At 39.7% G+C, this 20,461-nt stretch overlaps 3 protein-coding genes across 7 annotated transcripts; all 3 read right to left on the bottom strand.

Moving 5' to 3' along the window:
• Positions 1 to 3,065: 3,065 nt before the first annotated feature.
• LOC132258915 (bestrophin-3) lies at positions 3,066 to 13,738 on the bottom strand. 5 transcript variants are annotated; one of them, XM_059756486.1, is made up of 11 exons: positions 12,572 to 13,737; positions 10,156 to 10,266; positions 9,856 to 9,897; positions 8,950 to 9,121; positions 8,518 to 8,886; positions 7,919 to 8,050; positions 6,924 to 7,031; positions 4,781 to 5,288; positions 3,904 to 4,091; positions 3,655 to 3,838; positions 3,066 to 3,591 (listed from the first exon to the last, which is right to left on the bottom strand). In XM_059756486.1, the coding sequence occupies exons 1-11, from the start codon at positions 12,640 to 12,642 to the stop codon at positions 3,170 to 3,172; spliced, it is 2,307 nt and encodes a 768-aa protein (XP_059612469.1). In that variant the 5' UTR covers positions 12,643 to 13,737; the 3' UTR covers positions 3,066 to 3,169. The 5 variants fall into 5 exon arrangements, with proteins under 5 accessions (XP_059612469.1, XP_059612477.1, XP_059612451.1 ...); XM_059756494.1 differs by lacking the exon at positions 9,856 to 9,897 and having other exon boundaries at positions 12,572 to 13,736; XM_059756468.1 differs by lacking the exon at positions 9,856 to 9,897 and having other exon boundaries at positions 8,518 to 9,121; positions 12,572 to 13,738.
• Positions 13,739 to 14,292: 554 nt separating this feature from the next.
• Positions 14,293 to 15,506, bottom strand: LOC132257202 (lipase member H). The gene is made up of 2 exons (XM_059754016.1): positions 15,362 to 15,506; positions 14,293 to 15,301 (listed from the first exon to the last, which is right to left on the bottom strand). The coding sequence occupies exons 1-2, from the start codon at positions 15,504 to 15,506 to the stop codon at positions 14,409 to 14,411; spliced, it is 1,038 nt and encodes a 345-aa protein (XP_059609999.1). The 3' UTR covers positions 14,293 to 14,408.
• A 342-nt stretch (positions 15,507 to 15,848) lies between these two features.
• On the bottom strand, positions 15,849 to 18,846 carry LOC132265309 (L-lactate dehydrogenase). The gene is made up of 4 exons (XM_059765908.1): positions 18,710 to 18,846; positions 17,269 to 17,519; positions 16,536 to 17,125; positions 15,849 to 16,275 (listed from the first exon to the last, which is right to left on the bottom strand). The coding sequence occupies exons 2-4, from the start codon at positions 17,507 to 17,509 to the stop codon at positions 16,111 to 16,113; spliced, it is 996 nt and encodes a 331-aa protein (XP_059621891.1). The 5' UTR covers positions 17,510 to 17,519; positions 18,710 to 18,846; the 3' UTR covers positions 15,849 to 16,110.
• Between the last annotated feature and the right edge of the window lie 1,615 nt (positions 18,847 to 20,461).

Below are 20,461 nucleotides of genomic sequence, written 5' to 3'. Positions count from 1 at the left end.
AAGTCAACACACATTGAGGCGCGGATTTGCTGAATTTCGAGCAGCAGCAACAAAGAACTGGTAGGACAGATAGACATGTTGCTATCAGAGAGCCGAGAGATTGATGGCGGCTTAGTGAGCGCTGGCTTTATAATTTTTCGCTGATTGAAAAATTGCACGCCATGGGAATAGAATGTGGGTTCCGCTTAGCATTTATCTCCGCCACACTACCGTCCGCAGGAGTACCATTAATAAAAACTATTATGATATGACAAAGTGACATGTCATGCGAGTTGATCTCGGGTAATTAAGAGGAAAGACAATTAGCAGAAAAGGTGGTGTTTTCGCGAGAGCACTCCGAAAATATTCCCAACTGGTTTCTGTGCGTATTCGATGGACCCTGAATCGCATTTCAACGGAGTGTGAGCTTCACGCCTGATCGCCCAGGTAGACGAGAAGCCGCCAATTTCGCGGCGAAAGAGTCGCAAGAGTCAAGAACCAGCAAACAGAAGCGAAAGAGTTCGGGTGAAGGTCTTCTGCAAACGAAAATGTGACCCCGAAATGCATGTTGCACAATATTGCATAAACGAAAATCTTGGGCGTCATTTCCTCCGTCCGTAGAGTGACACTTGTGAGCCAACAAACGGACAGTTCTCACCCCAAAGTGCCTTTTTCTGCAACTATGGCTTAATGCCTAATTTATATGGAGTGAAATAGCGGCACGCAACGCACAAAATATCAAATTATACTTTCACTAAATCAAAATGCAGTATACCTCCAGTTTATCCATTATTCTTAATCGGCATCTGAGTTGTTGGCATCAAGAGAAGTTCTCTGTAGATTAATCGTACGATAAGAGTGGAGTGTATCACGTTTCACTGAATTAGGAGCAATTAGGAGTTTCTTTTTCTATAGTGAATTTATTGAATTTAGGTATTTTGATTGTGATTACTACAATAATTTACAATATAACTGTGGTTAAATTCAATTACTTCTGCAGAACCTTGTTACTAATGACATTAGGCTGAGGCTTTCCCTAGTTATCGATTCTAAAATTGAAACTTGCCTCACTTCTTTTATCAAAAATCTATGACTTTATCAGTTTTCTCAATCTAACAAACAGAACCACCTCATGTTCATGCACTTTGAAGCTGAGAGACTGGACCGCGCGGTGTTTTATGCACTTTTTTTTGGTTACACCAATAATAATAAATAATACAGGGAATAATAGTGCACAAGAGTCCAATTGAGATTGGCGACAAAAAGGGGCAAGTCTTGTGTTCAATTAGAGAAAACCACATGCTGGCTCGAGTCGCTCAATTTCTCACAATATGCACATTTCATGCACCCATTTGTCTGCGACTGCAGAACATTGATTTAGTCATCTTGCATGGAACTTTTTTGCAGAGTGCAACAATAAAATAAACGATCGCATAAAGCCACAATTTAATCTGCAAAATGCCAATCAACTTTCATGGCAATATCAGTGAATGTTTTGGCACGTCTCGTTGGAAAATTCAATGAGTCTTTGAGAAAACATCTATTCTCAACGTGCTGCTTTTTGCAAAGGTGGTTATCTGTCTTTAAAGTTTAAATGCACGCAATATTATGTAAGAAATAATTGCTGAAAAATTATTGATGTGGTCGCGAAGACATTGAATTTGAATGTAGAGTAAGGACAACGACCAGCGACTCCACCCTTTTACTTTATCTAACACCGATAACTCACTCTATCGGGCTGATCTTTTTCTTTCTCCATCTCATAAATGAAATCCAAAGTGACAGTGACCAATAAAGTGCTGTCTCACGTGAAAATGGCAATATTTTCTGCATTTTCTCGTATGTCGTTCCCGCAATTCTATGCCTTAAAACAAACATCGAGACACACGAATGAGTAAAATTATTGGTCTCGGTTACTCCGCTTCAGACAATTCCCCCCGCAAAGATATCTTGTTCTATTGGCTATTTAAAAGTTAATTGAATAATTAACCTGACGTGGCAATTGCATGGACGAAATGTGGCCACAAATTGCGGATATTTCATGTTGTTTATGGAATTTCACTAACTCCACCAGAGATCGATGGATTCTGGTGTGAAAACAAGTTTACGGACAACTTTGATGCCACAGAAAAGGTGTCTCTTAACACTAAGAGTTCTGCTTAGCGGAGACTCGAGTCTCTTAACTGTGTTTGAATTCCCGATTGAACGGCTGTTTAACTGTGAAAATGCGACACAGAAGAAACGGAAATAAGCACATTAGCTGAATTATTCGCTGGAAAACGTCGACCTCTGATTTTACGCAGCCTCTTTTTATTGAAATAGATTTAAACTATGATAATTGGACCATCTGTAAAGAGTGAAATTGAGATTTGCCCATTTTTGTGATTCACAAGGTCCGTTCTACTTTTTACTGCCGGAAAACCACCTCAATGAACTTTGCATTAAAAGTGTATTTCAGTTAGTTAGAAGCCAGTGAGTCAGATGTGAGAGCTTCTTGAAGTCACCTCTCTTGCATGACTGTACATCACTTGGGGGAGAAAAAGTTCCGCGAGTTTTGCTCTCAATGGGATATTCCCAGTTGAATAGAATTACCGGAATACACGATGGTAGATCATGATAAGCGCTAATTGCCATGGCACGATCCACCTAAAGATACGATTGTTATGAATACTGATACAATTCAACTGATTGGGTGACGAAGCAATTATACAAAGCACGAGAAATTACAGGGATGATCATTTGCATAAGAAAACCGACTACACAAGTTTTTCCAACCTAAAAAAAAAACGCCAATTCATAGGAATTTAGTGACAGATTTTCTGAGAATCATTGGAAAAGAAATGGGTATAATGATCGGCTTTGAAGTTTGAAATGTTTTGACAATAACAAGAATGAGAAATGGAAAAGTAAATATGTTATGAGATTTTGTTTAACTGATTAAATATTCCATGTCATCTGCTAAAATGTTTTTACCTTTGTTTCTATGGGATGCTTGAAGTCATTAGTAGAAGTGTGAGAATAATAAATGATCCTGTTTGGCTTAATTAGCTACCCATGGGAAGACTATTTGATCACTTGAATAATTTTACTTCATTGTTTATTTGTGAAAATTCCTATTACATATAGATATAATAAAATATTGTTTAGGGAAAAGTTCCACTAAAGCTCTATATACAAATCTTGTCTTGAGCTAAACATATACTTCTTTAGTCTTACTGTCTGACTTCTTGCCCGCGGACTGAATGCTATCCTGCGTTTTGAACATTCCCCTAATGCTTCTTCTGAAAGCGTCCGTGGCCGAATGCGTTGAATTAGTCGTGGCATTGCTACTCTCACGGGAGAGGGTGCCTCTTGTAGACGTAGAATCAACGTTGTCCTTTTCATCCACCAGTTCAGTGATAGTCATATTTGATGCGCTATTCGCGAGACTTCTTGGCAAAGTCACATTATTATCGCCGACAGCCAGACTTGAGGGAAAGACCACGGCAGTGGGAAGAGCCGCTTCAGTCGTGCTAGGATCATCGTCAGGACTTAATCCAGTGATCTCTTGTATACTGCTCACGTTTGTATTGTTGTAGGGAGATGTTGCTGAAATGACTAAAACATGCAAATCTGAGGCTATCATTTTTCTCTATCAATCACCTTCATCCCAGTCTTCAGGCTGACTATACCAACCTGATTGTTGCAGATTCGAGGGTAGAATGGACTTGGCCAGAGCTGCTGTTGCGATATTGTTAGTTTTGAGACTGTTATTAACCGAGGCTGCTTCCTGTTCCTTAATAGGTGAGAGCAGAAGAGTTCCGAAAACAGGAACATCAGAATTCATTGCCGGAGAATACATCGATGGAGTTGTGGCAAGCTGAAATAGTAGCAAACAAGTTTAATTAAATCTGTTTTCCAACTGCATTGAGAATAGAGTGCAACCTGTTGAGCCATTATAGCCACTCCTGATGCTACCGACGTCTGATTGTTAGATGAGGCTGGAGTCATTGCAAAGGAGAGACGATTCTCTCTGTCCATCACTTCTTTCGTTACATCAGGCGTTGGGATGCGCGGTCTGTTCCTCAGGGGTACATTTGATGCAACAACACCGTTAAGACTCAGCTTAGAACCTAAAAGATAAAAGATCAGGAAGAGATTACGCCAAACTAATTAGAGGCTGTTTGTCAAGTGATGCTAAATTTTTTCGGCGTACTATGTAGAAATGTTGCCCAACTGGAATTCAAATGATTGTGTCTCTCAGACAGTCCAAAAAGCATATGCCTTTAGCGGATGGGAACAGGTTTAGTAATAATGAATTGCACGAAAAATTCCAATGTGTAGTCATGGATTTAATTTATCACTGTTTTGGCAAAAAAAGACGCTGAGTATAGTAAAAATCATCAAATGCGATCATGTAATGATAAATGTGAAATCTTCCTCTGCACACAGTTCGCCTTTTTTGCCACGGTTCACTGTCAGAGATTTAAGCGGATATTCGCCAATCAGTGGTCAATTGAAAGTCACATGTTTGCGCATGGTCCATTGATTTATCCGTAGACAGTCAATTTTACTACACTAGCAGGAAATTGATGGATTATAGGCAAATCATCCTGTGACACAAGTGTGAAAAAGTTCCCGTCAATGTATTTAAAATCCAGGGAGGAATCAAAAAGTTAGTGTCCAAAATATTGTTCACTGTTTTGTAATTAAGTAACTTTTGTTCCTTAATCACGTCCGAGATGAAAGACGACAAAGAAATTTATAGGAAAAAAATTTATAACTTCTCAGAAAGCGTACAAAGCTTTCTTATCGTACTTACTTTGTTTAATAAGCTGACGACTGTTTCGACCTGATTTTCTACCCACAAGTTTGTCGTAGAAACTCATCTTTTGCTGGGGTGGAGCTGCACCTTGCTGAATTTGCTGTCCAAGGGCAGCTTCTGGACTCGAATACACGGAATTGTGTCTATTTCTGGACACCAGTCCGCCAGAGGAGTACGCTGTACTTGAGCTCCTTGCAGATCCCATCCTCGTGATCTGACGGGTGAACCAATTCTTTCGACGCTCCACCATGGGCGTATCGACGCTCTCGTAGTCTGCATAGACATCGTCGGGCAAGTGACGATTCTTGGAGGGCACAATGTTGGCATAGAGAGCATCTTGGGGTTTGACTTTGTAATTTTCGGCCGATCCTTTCGGTTCGTGACGACGATAGTGTTCGGAGGCTTGAGTATAGGGCAACTCTTTGGGCACCACTTCCTCCCAGTACTGATCCTTGAGCAGCTCCGGATGCTCTTCGTGCATTTCATCAACAATCATGTAAGACGCCTGGAAAATAACAAGTTGCGATCTCAGTTAATGGAATGCCTAGCAATTGAGTACACATTGCACACTGTTCTTATTTGTGCCACATAATTCCAATGCAAGCATTATTTTCAGTCTTGACGTTAACACATTACATTTTTTTATTGCTGTTCAGCTTTTACGAGCAGCTTTTTCGATAACAATGTGAAAAGTTGAATCTAGAATTGTTTTAACACTACTTTATTGAGTGGGAGACAGAGAGAGTGCCACTATTTTCTGTAAAAATCAGCTGATTACCAAAATCATGCCTTAACTTGTTAGATTTTCTACTCATTTACCACTCTATCTGTTTAATAGAATTATGAGGAATTCTGAACACACGAAATATTAGCACAATATAAGAAATCACATAAGAAATACGACGTTGTATTCAAAGATAAATTCAATATTTGTGTGGAATTCTCGTGAATATCAGCGAAATCCTTAGATAAAACAAATAAGACGCACATTGAGTGATGAAAACGTGTTTATCCACATGGATTCATCACAAAATTTTCATTAAATACAAAAATTTCAAATTGATTCTCACTTCTGCTTATTTCAAGAATTCAACAACCTTCATAGTAAAAAGAAATTTAATAGGCAAATAAAAAAGAAAAGTCGAAAATAAAATGAATAATTTTCTTTTCAGTCGTGACAGACGTGTATAAAACACAGATCGTGGAGTGACAAGGTAAGTTTATTTAATTTGTTTTGATCTTATTTAAATTAGAATTTTATTATACCCTAAACCTGAAGTCGGCATTTCGACAGAATCGCACACGCGTTCTTAACTTTTTGTCGCTATTTGGATGACTTCAAAAAAGCTTGATTAGCGAAAAAAACGCGATCTGCGAAAAAACTCAACACACTTCGCGTTGAACTTCGCGATCTTCCATCTGAACTATTTCCAACTTTGACATTGACAGATTTTATTTACACGTGACGTCGATTCAAATTCTGCAGCTTATAGCAAAAACGCCATGTAGCAATTTTCCGAAGAAAAATTGGGTTCTGAGTGAATTCACGCGAAGCAAAACATTAGTCTATAAATATTTATATATATTTCGGGATTAGGAAAACACGTGCAGATATTTTTTATTGGGGATCATGACGAAAACACAGCTGGAAGATTCTGAGATATGTTTTTTCTCTGTGTCAAATCTCTCGATTCTATCAATTCGTGTTGGATACAATCGATTTGCTTCATCAGCAGGTTCGAGAGAAGTATTTAATTTACGAATTGTATTTGCATATTATTTTCGATTTTATTCCTTTCGCTTTCATTTCATCATTTTCGGGGTTTTTACCAAGAGTCTCGTTAGTGTGAACAATATAAAGTCATTTTCGAGTAGTTTCAGTGCCACATTGAGTATGTTTTCATTAAATATTCACAAAATAGCTCATTAATAGCGTATGAATCACATTAAATTGAGAAAGCCATTGAACATCATTAGAGATAATGACGCAGAAATTATTTTAATTGAATTCACTAATTGCTTCGCAGAAATGTTTGCACAGAAGTTGATATTGAGAGAAAAACGTTGACTTTTTTCGGCACCTTTCACAACTCATATTTTGAGAGATGACAAGAAATGTTTAAGGCGATTTCTCATTTACCTTGATGTGTCTATCGATCAACCAGTTCAGCTCAATGTCATCGTCATCCTCGCCAAAGGGATTAATTAAAACTTCGGCAACTTTCAGCCAGCCGACGTAGAAGCAAAACTGCAAAAAATATCAGGGAAAAACCACAATGAAATTTCTTTCAGACAATCACCTGATCTGAAAATGTTATCTATGAGAAAAAATCAGCATATAGAGCATTGGTCAGACTTTGAGAATTGCCATTAAAATGCCAATATGTGGCTGTCGTTGGGAGAAAAAAGGAGAACCTCACGGTCCGCACAATATTTATTACGTCTGAGCAATTTTAATTGCGGGGTATAAGTGGTCGAAGAGAAATGACTTAGTATTCCGTTGAGAGGTGATGATCGGTAGAACGTGCAAAAATTTTATTATACAATTTTTTATCACCCACAAAGTGTATTTAGTGGAAAGGTTACAAAATGCCCATCACTCGAGTCGGTTTTTTTTGTTCATGTTACCAAAAATTTTTCTGCACACTTCACAGTGCTAAAGAGGCATTTTAATACGCGAATAGCTGTCCATTAGAAGATTAATGAGTCGAGAACAGTTAATTTGACACTCACTGAGGAACAGACACCTTGACTCTATGATATGTGATACAATGGAGCTTAATAGGTGCTTCAAAATATGTACATTCTTGTTTTATGTGAACATCTCGTTATATCTATTATCACCAAATCCTGGAAAATTTTCCAGCGACGCGACTATATTGCTAAATATAACAGAATATCTATTGTTTTTCTCAGTTTTATGTACTTTCCTAACGACTTTCTGAATGACAAAGTGCCAAAATTATAAAAATTCCCTCCATGAAAGATGTCTGCCTAGGTTTTAACAGTAAAGTCCTCAAATGCTACGCACTGTGAATACATAAAGTCATGCACGTGACACGTGCCTATGAAAACAACCCAAATTTGCAATATAACCGCAAAAACGATCAGCGAATATTGCAATCAATGATTTACCTGTAGAGCTGTAAAGAGTGGGAAATACAGGTCGGGATCTTCGTACTTTCCCACAAATCCATCAACGTGTGGCACCATCTGACGTCCCATGAGGGCTGCTATGAAGTAAGAGTACAGCACGAGCGTAACGACCTTGAAAAAGTGCAAATTTATCATTAAAAATGCTCATCACTGCAACTGCACATCAATTTGTCTAATCCAACACCTCATCTTTGATAATTCAATTAATAGCATGGCTTTCCGTTTTACAAATGGTTGTGGTTTGACCCAAAGACAGAGTCACTAGTACATGAATTATAACAATCGCATGATTAATTTTCTATATATAGAGACTCTTGCCATTCAAAATAATGAATGTGAGAAAGTTAGGCAAGACGAGTTAGCAGGTATTAAATTACACAACACCATGAAACAGTGTGGAGGGAGAGAGCTGGGGAGTACCACGTTTGATAACTTTGTAAAGCAATCATCTGTTAGCCGATTCAATGCCACCGAAACACGCGTTTTTCCCTCACTCATCATCTTATTTTCTGCGAAAGAGGTGAGATATTTGCCAATCTAACCCAAATGGTAAGTGTCAAGAGAAAGAGTGCTAATACCTGGGTATAGACTAGTGGCACGCAGACGGTGTCGTATCCAATTAGAGCGCCCAGGCGTCTTCTGATGTCCGACAGCTCAACCAGGAGCGTCTGTACGATGTGATCTGACTGGATGAAGCTCTCCTTGCGGGCGCGATTGATGATGTTTGTGGCCCAGACCAGTGGCATCCAGTACTTGGACATGGGACTCTTCTGGTTCATAATCTCGAAGATCTTCTTCTCGCTCTCTAACATCAGACCAGCGTCCACGATGTGCTGCAGTGTTGGAAATCTCCTCTTCACCCTCAGCGAAATCCTCTGCAGTGTTATCACATACGCCAGGCAGGCATATCTCATGATATTCCGCCTCATTATTCGACCATGCTCAGCCTGCATCAGAATGAGACTTCGTGAATAAGGGGGAGAATTTCCCAAGCATTCCGCAATACTTGCATTTCCTGGAATGGCGGCACTTATGAAGAGTGCAAGAGTGTCGGGCCAGGGGAGCAATTTGTACTGCTCCCACCATCGCTTCACCACGAGACTCACGTAAAATCCCAGTACGAATGACATTGGAATACTCTCACTCTGCGCTCCAAAGTACTGTCGCACTTTCTCAAATATCCTACAATGACACATTTATACAGAATTATCTCAATTATATGCTAAACACCACCATCGGTGCGACATGGCGCATCGAGAAACACAGACAATAGAGCTTGCAATGCATTTAATTACGAATAAATATGACATAATGGAGATACAGTAATGTTAATATGAATGTGGACAATTAACATATGTACATTCAGGTTGTGTCGCTTTTCAACATTTTAATGTGCACTTATTTATATGAATCAACCACAGTGCTTCTTGGCTCAGTGTCGTGTCTCAAATTTAGTTGCACCTCCCGCCATTCAGTGAGCACAATCTCATTTGACAGCAGTGTGTGCTGATATTTTCGGCACGACACTGTGTTTTCTTGACCACACTCAAGTTTGCAAAGTGTTTTCCTCAATTCGTCTCAGTGCACACAACACACTTTTGTATGGGATTAGGTTGAAAATTCTCCCCAACATAGTTGGAAGTTAATTAAATGAACATTAGTCATGGGATTCCAGATAGTGTTGTTGCAGTGGCGTGGCAAATGTTATTAATCAACGAAAATATTTTCAGGTGAAAAGTACAAGACATCATTAAGCTACTTGTGAAATATACTCACATCTATCAAATCTGTGCACAAAATGAAATGCATTTTCTACACCTCAGAAGGCAACACTGAGCAAAATCTAGAGGAGATTGGCTAAAATGTGCTCCAAATATATGTAATATATGACTTTTTCGTTAAAGAGGGAGGCATACCTAAAATTATGATAGAAGTACACCTGAATTTTTCGCATCGTGCTGAAATTATTAAGAACCAATAATAGTTATGACTGGAGAAAGCGTCTATTTCTCAAGTAGCTCTGTCTTTTCAAACAGTGAGGTCATCACTGTTGTGCCATCCTCCTGAGAAATGTAAGTAATCTCGCAGGCATGCAGTAGGTATAGCATAGCATATAAATATTTTTAGGAGAAAACATGGTTAATGGCAGTTTAAAAGCAAAGTCCTTTCACTTTTCGCCCAAAATAATTTGTACATTTTAGCAGAAACATATTTACCTCTTCTGATCATCATTCAGACCAAATCTATACAGGAGATTAATTGCATAATAAATTGATAGATATGCAAGTAACTCACGCCACACCAATTTGTACACGCTGCCTCGCCATCTGGAACGTGGAAAATAAGAGTCGCACTTTATTTTCAATTTCAATCTCAGTGAGAAGATAAAAAATTAATAATATATAAAGAAACTCAATTTTCCTCGGTACTCTTTGCAAACTAGCAAATCACCATCATGCCGAACATTAATAGCTATCAGAACTGTGTTATTAATTTCAAGATCCCTAATGCATAAATTTAAATTTAAATGAATGTTTATTTATTGCATACAAACGCTCTCTGCAAATGCGAATTTTTCTACCAACTGCAAAACAAAATTCTTTAACCGAGATAAGAACTTCTCATCCTTTGTGCCTCCGATATTGTCACAATTTCCCCTATTATTCTCGCAGAGTTTGCATTGTTTGATTGCTTTTGTGGTGGTACAAAAAATTGCACTGACTAGGTATACAAAAAAAAATATTTCCCGCTATAAATTTCTCAACAGAAACCATTTTTATGTAAGAGTGAAAATATAAATAGAAAAAGGGGCAATAAATATCTCTCTTTTTTCGAGTCACAGATGAAATTTCCAGCAAAAACTCCGCGAGTTTATGTATTTCATTCACGATTAAATTACATTAACCTAATGTGGTATGAAATATAAAAAGCAATTTAGGTGTTTTTGTCCCAGTATTGCTATTATAATCCCTGATTTATTTCAAATTAATTTGCAATTCACATAAAGTTTTGCACGATGTTGTGGGTCAATGTGCAAAAAGCATACGAAAGACTTCAATAGTCTTTTTTGAGGTCGGTTTTTGGACAGCTGACAATCTAATCGGACGTAAACATGTAATCTATCTCACTATCGTTTTTCCTAGAGCATTTTCAAGAGTAATTGGTGATCGCAAGTAACAGTAAAATTTTCCGTGCAAACTTCGAGAGCTTCTCTTCGAGCTTTTCATATGAATTACACTTTATCAGACAATTTATTCAAGGCTGACGATCACTCGCCATTCAGCAATGTTGAGACATTACTGAAATACAATTTATTGAAATTTCGCTGCTCTACTTAGTGCATGTCACAGTTTTTCACTCCCCCTACAGCCATTACTGAAATTCAACTCTTGCCTATTCAGCTTTCATACGTGATACAATACGAAAATTTCAAAAGCGAATCAATTTGCTGGCTCGCTACCTCTTTCAATTTCAATACAATCCACTCGGCATGTTTGAACTGCTCGCTTAGAATAATCTACTGAGGTATGACAGTGTTTGTGAATGGAAATTCATACAGTTTTCATGTGTATGAAGAACATTTCCGGAAATACTGTCCATCAACTTTACGTGCTTCCCTCAAAATAGCAAATACGATTGATATCATCACAAAAAGCAAAACTATTTCCACTAATGATATATTTAGTGTCTGTATAGTGAAAAAAAACAGCGAATATCTCCATAATTTTTTGCTGCACGTTAATTGAAGATTTGCCATTCTCCACTGGTGATATCGAAGTGGCATTGAATTTTCAGCAGAAAACGCCAGTCACAGAAAAGGTTCGGTGGTAGCAAGTATTTCACAGAAATATACATTTCTTCACATTACCTGGTAATTGCAAATGACTTGGAATTTATGTACGGCATATAATAATGGACGGATATTTCTTATTGATTGTACCTACTTCGCTAGTCACGCTGCCCGAGATGTGATATCGTGCGATTGTCCAGTTTCTAGAAACTACGTATGATATTTATTTCGAAATTTAAGTTTATATTCTTATATACTTCATTTATCATACCCATTAACAAAAACAATCAAAACATCTTCGGCAGCTGAACGCTATGCATGACGTAAAACAATAATTGTTGATAGATTAGATGTATGCTAAGAAAAAAAACTACACCTTTGTTGAAGATATTCTGAATTAGTTACAGAGCTGTGTGAAAACGAAATGTTTTCACATCCAAATAGTAACAAGGGTATTTTCAGGGATCTTCGGACATACCGCACGATAGCGTGATCTTCAATTACAATGCAGCTGACCTAGCATTTTGAAAAGCTTTCCCAAATATCTCGTCGAATTCCAAGTATTCCGTGAAGTTTGGAATCTCACTCCTGTCTTGTTTTCTAACAACAAAAGCGTCATTGATGATATACAGTCGTAAATTCCCATTATAAGAAGCCATTATTAAATGTGATTCCGTGTTGCGATACCACATCTCTAGCTGCATTGTGAGTGCAATTTTGCAAATGAATGAAGCTCGAGTGTCGCGTAAAATCCTTTGGCATGTGTCGAGAGCAAAGAGTACCCGTGAAAAAGAATTTGAGAGACGTTCTTGAGAGGGTAGTGACCGCAGCATAAGACTTACTTCTTGAGAATTCGCCAAAAACATCCAAAACTACTTCCATTTGGTACCTCGCTAGTGTACGAAATTGTCATGGTGGTGGTCGATGATATTGAAAGGCAACAGGTTCACTTGTATCACACGATTCCTTGTAATTCTCTCGATATATACACTCATTAATTAATGGAACACACAGACTATTCTCTATAGATACTTTTTCTTTCTCTCAATAGCCTATTGATTCACGGTTCTAATGAGAATGGGCAATTAATGGCCAGATTAACATGGCGTTGAAGTGATTGAATTGACTTGGCATCAGTCAGGTCGCTTCACCTGTATGCATTGAATTGATATGCAATCCAATGTACATATAGAAGGTAATTACAGCCTTTCATACACTCATTTGATGTGAAATGCACACCTTTATCTGGCAAACGCACACACCACAAGGCACATCTATGTGCAAAATAGTGTTAAAATATTCAACGAGAATTATGCATTCGTTGTTAAAGTCCATTCGCGCACTATCTTTTTATTTCTTCACATTTAATATGTACACACAGCTCGACTCCAAGGTATTTTTGTGATTTAGAAATTAACAATAGCTTTCGCATGAGGTCCAGAGCCACAGTGAATTGGAAAAAGGAGAGACACTGTCACATGAATATCAATGTCCGGTGAGTGCAACCATAAATCTCCCAATGCAAACACACCAATTACAAAACTGAGCAAGGAGGTTTGGGCATTTTTTTTTCTCCTCCAACTTCTTGCACTTGAGCACTGTCAGCAGTTATTGTAATTCCATATCCATTTCACCTGTGTGGCACAAAGTGGCAATATTGGATGTTCTTCTCAAACAGTAAATGTGGCAAGAGACAGGTGGAGACAATATTTTTCACCTCTTTCTCACTCACTCTTTCCATTCAATTATCGAGGTCTGTTCACATATTGAATCTATTATCTGCACTCGACGCGATGCTGTGTTGAATTAAAATACCTCCGAAGTCGCCAATATCACAGCACTAAAAGCGATACAAGGTGAAATGGTGAGAGCAGCCCTCCTCTGGCCAATGTGGCCGTGCGTGGGGACTTTGTCACGTGGAATGCACCAGCTCGCCCAAAAGTCTCTAATCACTGAACCTCACTGTGATAATGGCTTGGAGGTAGTGGAAAGTGCGAGCGCTCCAACTGACTGCGTGTTCGCGCGATGTGGCTCCAACTGAACTGATTCGAGAACAAGAATCAAGCAACTTGGATGCGACGGCAGACAGACAACCTGACCAACACCACTCAACGTGCTACATGTATTCAGGTGTGCGTTGCGCTCGCAGGTACGATAGCAACTGCTAGAGTTATGCTGAGGCTTGACTACAGTAATTTATCGAGTACACCTGAGATATTTCACCTGAATGATCACGGTGTGGCGATTCGAGTCTCAATTCGATAAAAGGTCGGCCAAAAATTATCTCCAAAACTATGTATAACACATAGAAGCAAAGAAATAGAATTTTTATACTCAAGCCATAATAAACAGTGTTTGGCAAGACTTCTAAAATCGGAAAATATTGCATAGTAACACATTGTATTAATTTTTATCCCGTGTTAAATGATTATGATTGCTCAAACGTGGAGGTGCAGCGTGATATTGAAAATCCCTGAGGGTGTACCACTAAATGCTATGCACTTGACAATAGGCCACATAATGATAGTCAATACCCACCAAATTTCGTGACTCGATTTGCTTTATTATGTTTAAAGATAAACACACCCATGGTGAGCAGATATTGAAAAAAATAATCTGGTGAAAATGTCATAGTTTTATTTCCCAGAAATGTGTACGTTTTTATAGTGGTGCAGAAAATTATTTGACTGGCTTGAGACCAGCATTGCCCAGACCGTAAGGAGAGTGCTCTGTAGTGACGCAGAAGTAGAGACCCTCGGCAGTGGATGGGACATCGAGATCCAGTGCGACAACGTCCTTGTAGTTGCATTTGCCCTTCTGGAAGGCACTCCAGTCCTTGCAGTTGACAAAGAGGAGCCTGTTGGGATAGCAGAGAGCCTCCACGAGGAGTTCGACGGACAAGTAGTGAGAGCAGACGTTGGACTTGCAGCATGGTTGGAGACGCACTTTGCCATTGGGGAAGAGCTGCACGTGGACATCGACATCAGCCTCACCGTAGTGACCGCTGTTGGTGTGCAGAGCCGTGACTTTCTTGGCCAAATCCTTGTTGATGTAGTTAACTCCGTCGCAGGTCAGCGATGGGTCGAGCAGAAGAAGTTGGTACAAGAGGAGATCACAATCGTCACGCAGCATAGCAGCAGCGTGTGAGGCAACCTGGGCACCAATGGAGAAGCCAACCAGGTAGAGATCTTGAACCAACACATATGAATGATCCACCAAATAGTGAACCAATTTGGCCACAGATGTGGCGAGATGATCGTAGTTAGCATTCAAACTGCTGTAGGTCTGCTCAACGCATGTTGCCAAATCAACAGCAATGAGATTGCAGTCATGGTAGGTTTGACGCAGCTGCCAAAGCAGAGAAACAGATGAGTAATCCTCACTGGGTGGGAATCCGGACACAAAGACAACGGTCTTCTGGCCCTGGTGGAAGTCAGGGTTGGAGCAAAGATCGCAGAGATCGGCAAAGTGGTAAGTGTGTACGTGCTCCTTGCCGAAGAGCAGGATTTTCACGTCACGCAGGGCGACTGATGGATAGTAGTTCAGAACAGTTGTGTCCACATCGGCTTCGCCTACAAAGGGTTGCGTTAACAATAGTTGCCGAGTCTAATTTCCTGATCGAGTTAACTTACAGAATCTCTCCCATCCGTCCTGGAGACAGCGCAGCAGCTCCTCGTTGTTGTAGGACTGGATAGAGTATGGGCACTCGAAGACCAGGCCATTGGCTAGGGCCATGTATGTGGCAACGGCCACGAAAACGAATCTCAAACGCAACATAGCTGCGGCTCGTTCCTCAACTACGTTGAGAAGTAGAGGCAGTGTATTGACTTATATAGGACTCAGGACAGCTGACAATCGTGCTGATAACATAAAATGGAAATCTACTGCACGATTGTGAAACCATGCAGAAGATCTACTTGCAATTGTTACTAATTCGCTGTTGCCAATTAAGACATTTTCCTCACATAAAATACCCACCTCAATGCCACCGCGTTGTATCGCAGTGGAGACAAAATGAAAGAGAAGCGCCTCGAGGTATAGAAATTTTTATTTTGGATCTTCATCGCCCGGCAGAGACACCACACTAACGGTAAATTTTACATAACATTCAATATAATGTATGATGTGTGCAAATTTAATACATTCACAATAGTGATCGAACATTCCATTTTAGAACCACTTAATACATATTTATCTTCAACGTCACTTAACAATTATACGACTCTCAACGCGCTCTCATGAGGTAGATTCTGTATATTTTGAATTCTTCATTGTCGATATTCGCAACATATTGACAAAATGCCATCATTAGGAAAAATGCAAATGATACAAGATTAGAAGCGATACATTTTCTCTTCGTGTATGAAAATTCCTTAATTTATCAATATTTGAGGCCCGCTTGGACCTCATTCATTAGTTCGGCAGACTTTTGAAGTTGATTTGTTTCGTCGTCGGTTAGAATTTGACGAACAATGTGACTAACTCCGGTCGCGCCGAGAACACACGGCAGAGACAGAAAGACTTCCTTATCTACGCCATGTTCGCCCTGGAAAAGAAATTGAGAGATTTCAGTTAGGCATTCGGGAATGGGAATCAATTTAATTTGCAACAGATCTCGAGTGAGGGGCAGTCATTAGAATGAAACCATGTCATTTTACATTTTTGATGCTCAATTATGAGGACAAAAGAGTCAAGAGCTGAAACTGATTGGCGGGAGGTATTGTTGCAGGCATGACAAGTTAATTTCAAAAGTGACTCGCGTGCACCGAATGACTAGCCCTCTGTAAATTCAATTGAATTTCCTACCGTGACCAAAGTCGAAACGGCATGAACGTTGTGGGTGTTGCGGAGAAGTGCCGATGCCAGCGATGCGACCGACAGTCCAATTGCCCATGAGGTGTACCCCTTCAATTTAATCACCTCGTAGGCACTCTCGACGACTTTCTTGTGCAGCTCAATCCAATTCTCCTTATCACCCTCAAGTCCGACGCTGGGATTAATCTCGCGCAGGCGAACACCGGCAATGTTGACTCCTGACCACACAGGCACAGAGGAGTCACCGTGTTCACCTATAATCCAGCCGTGACACGATGTCGGGGCTACACCCAGTCGCTGGGACATCAGAAAACGGAATCGTGATGAATCCAAATTGGTGCCCGAGCCGATGACACGGTTTTTCGGGAGGCCGCTCAGCTTCCATGCCACGTATGTCAGTATGTCGACGGGATTGGAGACAATCAGGAGGATGGTATTGGGACTGTACTCCACGAGCTTTGGTATGATGCCTTTGAAGATGTCTGTGTTCCTCTGCACCAAATCCAAGCGACTTTCACCAGTTCGCTGACGTACACCCGCCGTCACGACGCACAATCGTGATCCGGCCGTAATGGAATAATCTATTTGGATTCAGTTATCGGAGAGACACACGGTAAATAAATTGGCATATGCACTTCTTGGCTTTCTCTCTTCCCTCTCCCGTGCCTTGTATGCCCAAATCAAAGTGCGCACACATGGCAATTTCCCACAAAATTCTCATTACCTGTACTCGCGTCTATGCGGGCATTTTTCATGAATGCCGTACCATGTTGCAAATCCAACATTTCTCCACGCAATTTATCTTCCATTACATCCACGAGGACAACCTCACTGGAGACACTCTGCGTAAGTACGCTGAAGGCACAGGCCATTCCCACCTGACCGATTCCCACTATAGTCACCTTGTTGCCGGAACTACTTAGTGGCTCCGCGACTTCGGTCATTAATTGGTCTTTCACAGACATGATGACAGTGCTGAAAGGGGTACAAAAAAGGTGTTGAAATTCTCTCACTATTCACCGAACTATTTCTCATGGCAAGAGACATTTGTGCCACAACCATTGTATTAATCATTTACCCGAAATCCATCCTCTTCCAATTCATAGCAGTGCATTTTGGAGCAGACAAATAGAAAAACGGAGAGGAATGAAGAAAATGAAAGTGAAAGGATCGTAACAATATATGATTTGTTTGCTATGTATTTGGCTTTACCCCAAAGAGCATACATTTCATCGGTGAAAATTTCGAAATGTATTACCTCTATGGTCTGACCAAAATTTTGCGTTATGCTTCAGTCAGCATTGAAATTTTTCAATAGCTGTGAAACTGCGATTCCAAAGCACCGTTCCTTTTGCAAGCGTATTTGTGATAAATTGCGGCATAATAAAAGTAAGATATTTGTTTTGGTATCTCTGAAAGGCAGTACAAGACCGGTAAAATATTTTCAATTGTTTTGACTCACTATAACTCACAGTACCAGCATAAAAACAAGAATGTCTCGAACATGAAACCACTTTCGAAAGCTCTCTCTCTCTCTCTATTTGGATTGTGTGCCATTCAATTTGAATTTGGCAATCCGTTCAATTAAATTAAATTGTGCGTTTGAACTCACGGATTAAAAGCATAAAGACTCTAATTCATAAATTTCAAGTTCACATGCCAGAGTGCCATTTAAAATATGGGGGCTCGTTAGCGAGCAAAGAGAGCTTCATTGTGGTATTTTTTTATGTAAATAGTGATGTAATTGTGTAAATGATGTCTATTTTATCGCCCATGCTCATTTAGATTTGCATATCGGTAGATCTGTATAATTTCGTCACTATATAATTTCACTGGCTGAACGTAAAATTAGAATTATGACTGAGTTAACATATAACGTACATATGTGAGGAGAATTGAGTGACCTTCACCGCTTCACTTTCTATGAAAGTCAAGTACAGCAGAATATGCTAAGAATGAGAGCAGATGGAGAATTTTAGAGCGAAGCATGGGCGATGCTTCTGTTTGTACAATGAGAAAATTTATTGGGTGCGGATGAACAAAGAGCGAATACCATGTGCCAGCATTAATTGGATGCCAATAGGGCCAAATATCAGCAGAGACTATTCCCAATCACATGCACCGTATGGTTAATTAGCGGGACAAGAATGAAATAGCTGGGATACCTTCGACCAATTCACGTTCACTCTCACAATAAATAGTCACTTGTGACGAATTTGTGGTGGGAAGCACCAAGAATGACTGAGAAATTCACTAAATGCAGCTCCTGGAGCGTTTGAAATGTTTGAGTACCGGCGACTCACTGCCAAGAGATTCACTTATACCGGCAAACTTAAAGGTGAAATCAATGTCAAGTCTGACAAAGTGAGTTACAACAGAAAAAAGCACTATTGCGCAAGTCTGCACTCCCTCAAGAAAGTCCACACTTCGTAATCGTCACTCACAAACTCTTTCGCGAAATTCCAACACACAGAATTTCGTGGGCAAAATGAACTTATTACCAGTTGTGGCTTAAGCAGCTTACAGTGATTGAGATTCTACCAAAAGTCAGTACATAATGCAAGAAGGAATTAAAAGTTTTTATCTGCACTCATACTTTTTGGGGATTCCTATCGAAGAATATACATATATGTATTATGTCAATGGCAGAGGGAACGATTTTCTCCATTAATTTGAATATCAACATGTAATTTTTTCTACATCAATCATTAATTCACTTATTAATTGATTACAATATGTGTGATTTCTTCGCAGCAAACTGACCGTTGAATATCGCAATATTTCATCAGCATACTCGATAAATTCGGATATCATGCAGAGTGCCACAGCTTCCTCTGTTGACTGCGTACGCACTTAATTGCGCGAATTATTCCCATAGTTCGCGATAAGGTGACATGCGGCATTACTGGAATGGCATGTGAGTAATATCTCGGCGTACGGACAATTTGAGGAAATACTTGTTGGATATTATGAAATAGTTTCTTGCACCGTGGCTGCCCTCTCGAGGGCAAGAGAAACGCCACATGATTACGTTGTCTCTCGTGCTTTGAATAAATTTCATTCGGAGAACACCCATTCCTATTTTTAGTCTTCTTCTTTCTCTCTCGCCCGCAGAGACAAAAACAGATAATATAATTGGTCGGCCACCACTTTTATACCTGCCATGAAGTTTGATACCTGCCTCGATATTTAATATCCACGCTGCCTAGTTCTAACACTTGGGGTGGCCGAAATGTCCCAAAAGTCTCACTATGCCACAAGAATAGATGGGCGCGTTTTTTCTGTCCAATCTAATGCTGCTCATTTCCTCCTACCTGTCCTGTCTCATTCGATGGATATGAGCGAGTGAAATGTGTTAAAATGTTATCTCGCAAATTACTATCTTATCTCGAGTTGATTCTGGTATTAAATTAAAAGGCCAAATTAAGTGACTGATTGTATCTGCCCATGTGTTTGTATGACAAAATTATTCACGTGCACTCTCAAGTGTCTGCATTCACACGAAGGGGCAATTAATCTCTTTCTTCTGTGCGCCTCTCGAGCGACTAATGTGGCACTACTGGGTATTTTCTCTCACCAAAATGCTTCTTTTGTTCTCACCCAAACTTCGAGTGCGTCTCAACACGGCGGCCTTTGTTTGCAGCCACCTCTGTAGACCTCACCTTCTGCATATTCGATTGTTTTAAAAGTGAAATGAGACGCTTATCATAAAAATGCATATGCCGTCGGTTATGATCTACCAGCGATTCCCCACGTTAGAACATTTAAGCTTGTATGCTAATTCATCTCGTCTCATCCATGCAAATCATTTAACGTATTTTAATTTCAAATTTATCAAATAAAACTGTGGAGTGAATATCTGTGAGAGAGGAAGAAAAAAAATCTATTACAAGATGTTGATTCACAAGAAATTTGCA

The sequence above is a fragment of the Phlebotomus argentipes genome, unplaced genomic scaffold, assembly GCF_947086385.1.
Source record: "Phlebotomus argentipes unplaced genomic scaffold, Phlebotomus argentipes genome assembly contig_6, whole genome shotgun sequence".
Taxonomy (NCBI): Eukaryota; Metazoa; Arthropoda; class Insecta; order Diptera; family Psychodidae; genus Phlebotomus; species Phlebotomus argentipes.
The sequence above is the reverse complement of the archived record's forward strand: the minus strand, read 5'-3'. Positions and strand labels throughout refer to the sequence as shown.